This window comes from Phocoena phocoena, chromosome 10 (assembly GCF_963924675.1).
Source record: "Phocoena phocoena chromosome 10, mPhoPho1.1, whole genome shotgun sequence".
NCBI lineage: Eukaryota > Metazoa > Chordata > Mammalia > Artiodactyla > Phocoenidae > Phocoena > Phocoena phocoena.
Window position 1 is genome coordinate 54120266 of NC_089228.1, and position 12174 is coordinate 54132439.

Here is a 12174-nt window from a genome sequence, read left to right on the forward strand (position 1 = left end):
ATGGCAAGGAGAAATATTTATAGAGTCCACTTCCATTATTGGAGAACATAAAGAACAGGTGGATTCGGAGCTGAGAGGCAATAAATTGATAACTGACATAAATGGCACCTGGAAAAAAATCTTGGTTGATATAAAGACGGAAATTCCTAGAATCTAGTGACAGATAATAACTGCTTTTTTCTACTTTCTAATCAACCATAGTGACTTTATTTATTCACAGAAAGATTTATTCACATTAGATGATTAAACAATTTGAAGGCCAGGACATTCTATTCTAGAGAAACCAAATTAATCATAAATTAGAAAACCAAGTATAAATTGTGTAGATCTGTAAAGACTATTGTAGTTTCATGATAAATGTTTATGTAATTGACTTGAATTACAAAGTACCTTATTTGTTTTTTTATTTTTTTAATCATTTGCTTATTTTTCCCATGTTCAATATTAGTTATCTATCTTATACACATCAGTGTATACATGTCAATCCCAATCTCCCAATTCATCACACCACCACCACCACACCCCACCTTCCCCCCCTTGGTGTCCATACGTTTGTTCTCTACATCTGTGTCTCTATTTCTGCCTTGCCACCCAGTTCATCTGTACCATTTTTCTAGGTTCCACATATATGTGTTAATATACGATATTTGTTTTTCTCTTTCTGACTTACTTCACTCTGTATAACAGTCTCTAGGTCCATCCATGTCTCTACAAATGACCCAGTTTCGTTCCTCTTTATGGCTGAATAATATTCCATTGTATATTTGTACCACATCTTCTTTATCCATTCGTCTGTCAATGGGCATTTAGGTTGCTTCCATGACCTGGCTATTGTAAATAGTGTTGCAGTGAACATTGGGGTGCATGTGTCTTTTTGAATTATGGTTTTCTCAGGGTATTTGCCCAGTAGTGGGATTGCTGGGTCATATGGTAGTTCTATTTTTAGTTTCTTAAGGAACCTCCATAATGTTCTCCATAGTGGCTGTATCAATTTACATTCCCACCAACAGTGCAGGAGGATTCCCTTTTCTCCATACCCTCTCTAGCATTTGTTGTTTGTAGATTTTCTGATGATGCTATTCTAACCAGTGTGAGGTGATACCTCATTGTAGTTTTGATTTACATTATCTAATAATTAGTGATGTTGAGCAGCTTTTCATTTGCCTCTTGGCCATCTGTATATCTCTTTGGAGAAATGTCTATTTAGGTCTTCTGCCCATTTTTTGACTGGGTTGTTTGTTTTTTTAATATTGAGCTGCTTGAGCTGTTTATATATTTTGGAGATTAATCCTTTATCTGTTGATTCATTTGCAAATATTTTCTCCCATTCTGAAGGTTGCCTTTTCGTTTTGTTTCTAGTTTCTGTTGCTGTGCAAAAGCTTTTAAGTTTCCTTAGGTCCCAATTGGTTATTTTTGTTTTTATTTCCATTGCTCTAGGAGGTGGGTCAAAAAAGATCTTGCTGTGATTTATGTCAAAGAGTATTCTTCCTATGTTTTCCTCTGAGAGTTTTATAGCTTCTGGCCTTACATTTAGGTCTTTAATCCATTTTGAGTTTATTTTTGTGTATGGTGTTAGAGAGTGTTCTAATTTCATTCTTTTACATGTAGTTGTCCAGTTTTCCCAGCACCACTTATTGAAGAGACTGTCTTTCTCCACTGTATATCCTTGCCTCCTTTGTCATAGATTACCTGACCATAGGTACGTGGGTTTATCGCTGGGCTTTCTATCCTGTTCCATTGATCTATATTCTTGTTTTTGTACCAGTACCATATTGTCTAGATTACTGTAGCTTTGTAGTATAGTTTGAAGTCAGGGAGTCTGATTCCTCCAGCTCCATTTTTTTCCCTCAAGATTGCTTTGACTATTTGGAATCTTTTGTGTTTCCCTACAAATTTTTTGTTCTAGTTCTGTAAAAAATGCCACTGGTAATTTGACAGGCATTGCATTGAATCTCTAGATTGCTTTGGGTAGTATAGTCATTTTCACAATATTGATTCTTCCAATCCAAGAACATGGTATATCTCCCCATTTATTGGTATCATCTTTAATTTCTTTCTCAGTGTCTTATAGTTTTCTGCATACAGGTCATTTGTCTCCCTAGGTAGGTTTATTCCTAGGTATTTTATTCTTTTTGTTGCATTGGTAAATGGGAGTGTTTCCTTAATTTCTCTCTCAGATTTTTCATCATTCGTGTATAGTAATGCAAGAGATTTCTGTGCATTAATTTTGTATCCTGCTACTTTACCAAAATCATTGATTAGCTCTAGTAGTTTTCTGGTGGCATCTTTAGGATTCTCTATGTATAGTATCATGTCATCTTCAAACAATGACAGTTTTACTTCTTCTTTTCCGATTTGGATTCCTTTTATTTCTTTTTCTTCTCTGATTGCTGTGGTTAGGACTTCCAAAACTATATTGAATAGTAGTGGTGAGAGTGGACATCCTTGTCTTGTTCCTGATCTTAGAGGAAATGCTTTCAGTTTTTCACCATTGAGAATGATGTTTGCAATGGGTTTGTCATATATGAGCTTTATTATGTTGAAGTATGTTTCCTCTATGCCCATTTTCTGTAGAGTTTTTATCATAAATCGGTGTTGAATTTTGTCAAAAGCTTTTTCTGCATCTAATGAGATGATCATATGTTTTTTATTCAATTTGTTAATATGGTGTATCACATTGATTGATTTGCATATATTGAAGAATCCTTGCATCCCTGGGATAAATCCCACTTGGTCATGGTGTATGATCCTTTTAATTTGTTGTTGGATTCTCTTTGCTAGTATTTTGTTGAGGATTTTTGCATCTATATTCATCAGTGATATTGGTCTGTAATTTTCATTTTTTGTAATATCTTTGTCTGATTTTGGTATCAGGGTGATGGTGGGCTCACAGAATGAGTTTGGGAGTGTTCCTTCCTCTGCAGTTTTTTGGAAGAGTTTGAGAAGGATGGGTGTTAGGTCTTCTCTAAATGTTTGATAAAATTCACCTGTGAAGCCATCTGTCCTGGACTTTTGTTTGTTGGAAGATTTTTAATCACAGTTTCAATTTCATTACTTGTGATTGGTCTGTTCATCTTTTCTATTTCTTCCTGGTTCAGTCTTGGAAGGTTGTACCCTTCTATGAATTTGTCCATTTCTTCCAGGTTGTCCATTTTATTGGCATAGAATTGTTTGTAGTAGTCTCTTAGGTTGCTTTGTATTTCTGTGGTGTCTGTTGTAACTTCTCCTTTTTCATTTCTAATTTTATTGATTTGAGTCCTCTCCCTCTTTTTCTCGATGAATCTGGCTAATGGTTTATCAATTTTGTTTATCTTCTCAAAGAACCAGCTTTTAGTTTTATTGATCTTTGCTATTGTTTTCTTTGTTTCTGATTCATTTATTTCTGCTCTGATTTGATGATTTCTTTCATTCTGCTCCCTTTGGGTTTTATTTTTTCTTCTTTCTCTAGTTCCTTTAGGTGTAAGGTTAGATTATTTATTTGAGATTTTTCTTGTATTTTGAGGTAGGCTTGCATAGCTATAAACTTCCCTCTTAGTACTGCTTTTGCTGCATCCCATAGGTTTTGGATAGTCATGTTTTCATTGTCATTTGTCTCTAGGTATTTTTTGAGTTCCTCATTGATTTCATCAGTGATCTCTTGGTTATTTAGTAACGTATTGTTTAGCCTCCACTTGTTTGTTTTTTTTACATTTTTTTCCCAGTAATTCATTTCTAATCTCATAGTGTTGTGGTCAGGAAAGATGCTTGATATGATTGCAATTTTCTTAAATTTACTGAGGCTTGGTTTGTGACCCAAGATATGCTCTATCCTGGAGAATGTTCCTTGTGCACTTGAGAAGAAAGGGTAATCTTCTGTTTTTGGATGGAATGTCCTATAAATATCAATTAAATCTCTCATGTCTATTGTGTCATTTAAAGTTTCTGTTCCCTTATTTATTTTCATTTTGGATCATTTGTCCATTGGTGTAAGTGAGGTGTTAAAGTCCCCCACTATTATTATGTTACTGTCGATTACCTCTTTTAGAGCTGTTAGCAGTTGCCTTATGTATTGAGGTGCTCCTATGTTGGGTGCATATATATTTATAATTGTTATATCTTCTTCTTGGATTGATCCCTTCATCATTATGTAGTGTCTTTCCTTGTCTCTTGTAACATTCTTTAAAGTCTGTTTAATCTGATATGAGTATTGCTACTCCAGCTTTCTTTTGATTTCCATTTGCATGGAATATCTTTTTCCATTCCCTCACTTTCAGTGTGTATGTATCCCTAGGTCTGAAGTGGGTCTCTTGTAGATGGCATATATATGGGTCTTGTTTTTGTATCCATTCAGCAAGCCTGCATCCTTTGGTTGGAACATTTAATCCATTCACGTTTAAGGTAATTATCAATACGTATGTTCCTATGACCATTTTCTTAATTGTTTTGGGTTTGTTTTTGTATGTCCTTTTCTTCTCTTGTGTTTCCCACTTAGAGAAGTTCCTTTAGCATTTGTTGTAGAGGTGGTTTGGTGGTGCTGAATTCTCTTAGCTTTTGCTTGTCTGTAAAGCTTTTGATTTCTCCATCAAATCTGAATGAGATTCTTGCTGGGTAGAGTTATCTTGGTTGTAGGTTCTTCCCTTTCATCACTTTAAGTATATCATGCCACTCCCTTGTGGCTTGTAGGGTTTCTGCTGAGAAACCAGCTGTTAACCTTATGGGAGTTCCCTTGTATGTTATTTGTCCTTTTTCCCTTGCTGCTTTGAAGAATTTTTCTTTTTCTTTAATTTTTGCCAATATGATTACTATGTGTCTCGCCATGTTTTTCCTTGGGTTTATCCTGTATGGGACTCGCTGTGCTTCCTGGACTTGGGTGGGTATTTCCTTTCCCATGTTACGGAAGTTTTCGACTATAATCTCTTCAAATATTTTCTCGGGTCCTTTCTCTTTTCTCCTCTGGGACCCCTATAATGCGTATGTTTTTGCATTTAAGGTTGTCACAGAGGTCTCTTAGGCTGTCTTCCTTTCTTTTCATTCGTTTTTGTTTATTCTGTTCCACGGCAGTGAATTCCACCATTCTGTCTTCCAGGTCACTTATCCGTTCTTCTGCCTCAGTTATTCTGCTATTGATTCCTTCTAGTGTAGTTTCATTTCGGTTATTGTATGGTTCATCTCTGTTTGTTTGTTCTTTAATTCTTCTACATCTTTGTTAAACATTTCTTGCATCTTCTCGATCTTTGCCTCCATTCTTTTTCTGAGGTCCTGGATCATCTTCACTATCATTTTTCTGAATTCTTTTTCTGGAAGGTTGCCTATCTCGGCTTCATTTAGTTGTTTTTTTGGGGTTTTTTCTTGTTCCTGCATCTGGTACATAGCCCTCTGCCCTTTCATCTTGTCTATCTTTCTGTGAATGTGGTTTTTGTTCTACGGGCTGCAGGATTGTAGTTCTTCTTGCTTCTGCTGTCTTCCCTCTGGTGGATAAGGCTATCTAAGAGGCTTGTGTAAGTTTCCAGATGGGAGGGACTGATGGTGGGTAGAGCTGGGAGTTGCTCCAGGTGGGCAGAGCTCAGTAAAACTTTAATCTGCTTGACTGCTGATGGGTGGGGCTGGGTTCCCTCCCTGTTGGTTGTTTGACCTGAGGCAGCCCAACGCTGGAGCCTACCTGGGCTCTTTGGTGGGGCTAATGACAGACCCTGGGAGGGCTCACGCCAAGGAGTACTTCCCAGAACTTCTGCTGCCAGTGTCCTTGTCCCTACGGTGAGCCACATCCACCGCCCACCTCTGCAGGAGACCCTCCAACACTAGCAGGTAGGTCTGATTCAGTCTCCTATGGAGTCACTGCTCCTTCCGCTGGGTCCCGATGTGCACACTACTTTGTGTGTGCCCTCCAAGAGTGGAGTCTCTGTTTTCCCCCGTCCTGTCGAAGTCCTGCAATCAAATCCCACTTAGCTTTAAAATCTAATTCTCTAGGAATTCCTCCTCCTGTTGCTGGACCCCCAGGTTGGGAAGCCTGACGTGGGGCTCAGCACCTTCACTCCAGTTGGTGGACTTCTGTGATATAAGTGTTCTCTAGTCTGTGAGTCACCCACCCAGCAGTTATGGGATTTGATTGTACTGTGATTGCACCCCTCCTACCATCTCACTGTGGCTTCTTCTTTGTCTTTGGATGTGGGGTATCTTTTTTGGTGAGTTCCAGTGTCTTCCTGTCAATGATTGTCCAGCAGCTAGTTGTGATTCTGGTGTTTTCACAAGAGGGAGTGAGAGCACATCCTTCTGGTCCGCCATCTTGGTTCCTCATCTGTTTGTTTGTTCTTTCTGTAGCTCCTTTTTTTTCTTTTAGTCAAATTCAATAAGCCTGTTACAAACTTCAAATGTGAAGGGATGATCAGATCAAGAGCTTACCTTGTTGAGCTTGAATGTTTCTGGGCTATCAGTTGTAATTTAAAATCCACTAAAATCAAAACTCTTTATAGTACCAGTTTTGATTTTAAGATGTAAGGTGATAGCTGTTTCTTCTCTCTGAAATACTTTGAAACTTTATACTGACAATGGAGCATAACTTGGTTATTGAGAACTATTATAACACCAGTTATTACCTACAAACTGTGTTTGTGGTGGGAAAATGGCAGTCATTTCAAAAACTATCAGCATGAAAAATCAGATGAGGAAGGTGCTGAGTGGGTGGGCATGACCCAGCATAACCCAGTTCTTCAGCCATTTCTATGATGGACTTATTCAGGTCTGGGTGTTCTGAGCCCTGTTGCTGAGAGTCTTCATTTTGAGCAAGCCATCTAGCAGACTCACACCCTTCCTGATACTGATACTTGAAAGCCAGTAGTCAAACTGATGGCTTTTTTTTTCCTTCTGATGCTGTATTGGCCAGGGTCACAGCAGGGCTGGTTAAGTGGAGCCCAAGTACATCATATGTTAACGACTCACAGGTAATTGGGGATTTTGTATTTGTCAAGTGTAGCAGGTAATAGAAGACAACTTTGGCCACCTTAAGTAGAGAAGAAATTATTGGAACGATATGGTGGTGTGAGATATAACTTAAGGATTAGGGTTGAAGAGGGATGAACCACGGTATCTCTAGGTATATATGTATGAGGTGCTAACTAACGGTTAGTAAGAGCTGGGATGAGTTAGCTTCAAACTTCATTATGTTTATTTTTGATCTTGTGCACATTCCTTACCCAGAGGGGAGAGCACTCTCTGGCTGCACCCAACTGAGAAGAAAATTTCTCAATAAGCTGTTATCAAAAGTAAGGCTGAACAGATGTCTAATCTATCAGATTCTGATGTTATCAACGTAAGACACACATGATGACTCAAAGAAACTAGCTAAGAGTTGAATTGCATTCTAAGATTAATTAAAACCTTTCAAACTTTCTTCATCTTCAGCCTGAATATGCCAATGTTTGCTTTTGGTACATTCCACCGAGCCTCAGAGAGATGGAGGAAGGACCTGAATTCTGGGCAAAACTTCATTTGGTGAGTGATAAGGATATTGCATTTTTTCCTTTGGATGAAATAGATTCAATGCCCATTGTCTATTGAGCCTATAAATGATTTGGTACTTGCAAGAACTTCTTGAGGATCTAGAGAGGTTGTTCTTAGTATATTAAAAGTTAATGACATGCCAAACAGTTGTGAGCATTTGTTAAAATAAATCAAGATACTTGACACACACATATTCAAAATAATTGTGCTGTTTGCAAGAGAGTGGTAGAATTTATCAGAAGTTCTAATTCACAGTGCACTTCAGAGCACATGATCTGGTAATGGTTAATGTCGTATGATGAATGGCTTCTTCCTTAAACTCTGCTGGTGCATGTCTGTGACTGCTTGCATCACTTCACTAGCAGATAATGTTAAAGTCTAAATCTGGTACCCTTTGTGAGTGTGAGACTTTCTCTTCTTTCCACCAAGGGGCTTATGTGATAAAAAAGAAAAGAAATGTCAGCAATGAATTTCAATTGATCATTGAACTAAATGTGACTTGCAAACCCCTCCTTACCCTCAGTGTGGAAATCAGTGATAGTTTTAACAGCTTTGTTAGGTGATAGCCCTTCTCCTTGCCCTCTAGAAGAAAAGGAAAAACTTGCCAGTCATGCAAGGGACAGACATTTAGCACTCACTGTGCCGGGCACTGGAGATATAAACATCAAAGAGACTTGGTCCCTGCCCTGGGAAACTCGTATTCTAGGTGACAAATGAGTAAAGAGATCATCACCAGGTAACTAGTAGGTGCCTAGATGAAGAGAAACCCTGTAAAGGCAGAGAGAAAGGATATCTACCCCAAAGTGTGACACTAGATTGGAGTCTTGGACAATAAGTAGGTGTGAGTCGGTGACAACTGTGAAGAAGTGGGCTCCAGGAAGAATCACAACATCATGGCCCAGAGGCTAAGAGGGGAGGGTGTGATCGAAGACCACAGTGGGGGCAGGGGGCAGTGCTAGGAGTAGGACAAGAGCAGCAGGCACGGGAGCGCACGGAGGCCTCATCTTCCATGACAGGTGCTTGGAATTTGTGCCTAGTTAGGTAGAGGTGGGAAGACCATGGCCTTTAAGTCATAGCCACCTGGATCCTCACCTGCAGCATCTTCTTTAGCCTTAGGCCACTTTCTGTTTATTCATGGCTCATTTAGCCTCCTTCATGGTAGCACAATACATACTCAATATATAAATGTCTTACCTCTTGTTAAACCTGAGGTCAGGCAGCAGAGATGGGGAGAGATGGACAGAGTTACCTGTGCCTTTGCCTAGACAGACCCTCCATTGGCCATATCAGGCAGTTAGCATGGTCCTTGGATCTGGTTTGTCTTTTTGTCACACAATGTAAATGAGAAAGTGCTAAAGAATACATTTCAGATGGTAAGTGACTCAAAAAGAAACAATGTGAGAATTTAATTGTGATGTTTCCAGGGACATTTTGCACTTTGATGGAATGCATCAGACGTTGTTTGGTGATGTTGAGAAGGATATGGCTGCCATCCTTCTCACTTTCTGATTGTTAAGAAAAGCAACCGAGAAGCTGATATTTGTGTTTTATGGACTCAATACTGTTGCATGGACACGGATCAGGATAAGTAAATAGTCTCTTTATGTTTGGAGATACTATGGACTCACTCTTCCATTGTTTAAAGAAATATTTACATTATCTAGTCTCAGAAAATTTGAAATTGAGGATGGGTATATAAGCTAAAATCAGGTAAATCAGCATATAATACACTTTTAATCTTAACTGGAGATCAAATATGAGTCAGGACAGTCTCTTCTCTCCCCAGTATTCTCCAGCATCGGTTCTCTCATGATTGACATACATGATTCTCCATCCCTTCATTTTGGAAACACTTTTCTGCCATTTAGAACCATGGGGCCCTTGCCCAGTCTAATATCATATTATTTTAATTGTTCTGGTTGCTTCTGATTCCTAAACATGTATGCGCAGGTGAATCATCATTGGTTCTGTCTTAGTTTCCTTTTATCCTCTCTCGTGGCATGGGTGTGTGTGCATGAATTTGGCAAGGAAGGGAGGCATATATATCTGTTGTTGATCTATGTGGTTTCATGCTTACTGTAGTATGAGAATGCAAGTATATGATTTATAACCTGGAGTGTACTTAAAGCACACTTGAAATTTGTTTTAGGATTTATCTTGGATGGAGAATCACAAACAAATAAATAAACCGAATAAGGCTTCGCCCCTCCAATTCAGACTCATGTCAGGCAGAGCTGTCAGATTTCAGAATCAGTGGTGTGATAAGTCTTCCCTTTGGCAGCAGGAGGGGAGCGGGATTATTTCATAAAGAACCTGGAGTTTGGGTGTGTGTATGTGTGTGTGTGTGTGTGTTTGTGTGTGTGTGTGTGTGTGTGTGTGTGTATGCGTGCGCGCACACACGTGAGACTGTTTTTGAGAACAGTCACTCTGCTGTCTACGGATGCTGTGACAGCCCCTCTCTGACACTGTGTTCAACCACCGAGTTCCAGCAACTCCTCTTTTTAAAATGTCCTCCATGAAAGTTCTTCTTTTTGGTTTTTTCAGGCATTGCAGCATTCTGGGTCTTCATTAGTTCCCTGCCCAAGTTGTACTCGCTTCTTTTCTGGTTTCTGCCTCCTGTTTATTTTTCTTCCTCTCTGCACAGTCATACCTGCAGCCCTGTTTTATCTGTCATTTTCCTGCTGGAAGCCTCCAAATGCTTTACACTCGCAGCTTTCAACCCAATCGACCAATGACCACCTGTTTATAATAAATGCTGTTAAATGTTCTCTTTATTCTCCTAAGATGAAACCAATAGAAAATAGGACCTACCTACATGGAATTTTGTAAAAGGCAATAGAAGGCCTTACATGTCATATGAAGGAAAAATAATCTTTATAATAAAGATATGTATTTCATTACATAAACGTTTGGCATGACAATATCAGAAGACACAAGGAAGTGATAAGATGCTCACACATCCTCTTAGAATCACTGTGAATGTGAGCCATCTTCAAACGCAGACTCTTAGAAGTAGGTGATGTTGCTGATGCCAATAATAGGAATGGGGTGATGTTAGTGACATAATTTTCGAAAAAGGTGCACAATTCTTGGTAAAGCATTGAAGAAAACATTTTCCCCTTGATTTACATGGTAGTAGAAAACTTAATGTTTATTTAAAATGGGCACAGAATAGTTTGCATTTGCATGTAAACCAGAGTTAAATTCTGGGCTTGGATAATTTTAATCAGGCTCCTGGCCTCCTGCATTTCCAGCAGGACATTTCAAAGTTGTACAGGACATGGGGCAGCTCTTCCTGGCTCAGGACTGCTCTCCACAGTGCAAGGCAGCTGGCATCCCTGTTCCCCACCTTCTAAACACAAGGAGCAACCCCCAAACATCATGAAAACCAAAAACGTCTGCCCAAATTTTGAAGATATTGCCTGGAGGTATAATACCATTTCCTTGAGAATGACTGGTCCACAGTATAAAATCTAGTTCATTCTGCTTGGCATCCAAAGGCCTCCATGTCTGTTCCTCAGGCATTAAAAGAGCAAGAAAATTTTAAAAACTTAAATATTCAACTATACGGAGTTGATTAAAATGTGGTACATAATTTATATGCAAATTTGTAGTGTGTAGACAATCAAAATTTTCTTCCAAAATAATGTAGTCATAATTTATTATTAATTGAAAAAATAAGTTATAGAACAGTCACTATATTGTATATATATAGAGATTTATATACATATACAATATTGTATATGTGGTTAGATAAGGGGCACCAAACTATTTTAGAAATAGAGTTACAGATGATTTTTCCTTTCTTTTGTATTCCTCTGCAATTTCTTAATTTTCTACAATTAATATATATTGCTCTTGTGAAAATAATAATAACAGCAGCAACAACAATAATAATAATAAACCAAAGTATAGAATAATTGACCCAACGAAGCCTTAGAGTTCCTTGAGTGTTTATCCAGGCAAAGGTTACCCAGGTTTTGACCACAATCTCCTAATAGTTAAAAAAAAATTTTTTAATTGAGTATTTACCCCAATATGTATTTATTATTTTAAATTATCTACATGTATTCATTTTTAAATATAGTATGTACATTTTAAAAATGCACAAAATAAGTTTTTTTAAGGATGGATTTAAAATATTTAATTATTCAGAGATGCTCTAATCTTTTCTTCTTATACCAAAGGGATTGTCTTGTTTGGAGACCATGTTTATACCATAGTCAAATCAATTAGTTTGCAAACTAATTTCTCTCATGACTTGCTCCCAGACATAGTATATAATTTGTCTTCCCTTCCTACTTCTCTTTTTCTCTCTCCTTATCTCCTTACTGAAACACCTACACTATCTGCACTGATTTCAAGTTCAGAGACGTTGCCCCTGGGGTCCACGGTGAGAGCTTTAGCAGGCTTCCCAGGGCTTCCTGAAAGCTGCCTGCTCTGTGGTCGAGGTAGGCTTCACTCGCTAAGGTGGCTGCCCCAAATAAGATTATGTATATTTGTTTCTTCTCCCTTGGTGATCAGGTATGAAGGGCAAGGGAGTCGGGGAGAGAGGGCAAAGATAAAGCTGAGAGCATAAGACCCAGAGAATGTAATTGAAAATTTCATCAGTTTGTTTTATTTCATCATTACTCAGTGTTCTGATGCAGAAGATTTCCTCTTTTGTCGACATTTCATAAACAGTCCTGCATTCCACCA

The 12174-nt window shown here is 38.4% G+C and overlaps 1 protein-coding gene across 1 annotated transcript in view; it reads left to right on the plus strand.

Annotated features, from left to right (window-relative positions):
• Positions 1 to 12174, plus strand: part of GADL1 (glutamate decarboxylase like 1) — a 147491-nt gene that overhangs the window by 69805 nt on the left and 65512 nt on the right. The window contains exon 13 of the mRNA XM_065885240.1: positions 7378 to 7467. Within this exon, the coding sequence (XP_065741312.1) occupies positions 7378 to 7467 (90 nt within the window). The remainder of the gene's footprint in view (positions 1 to 7377; positions 7468 to 12174) is intronic.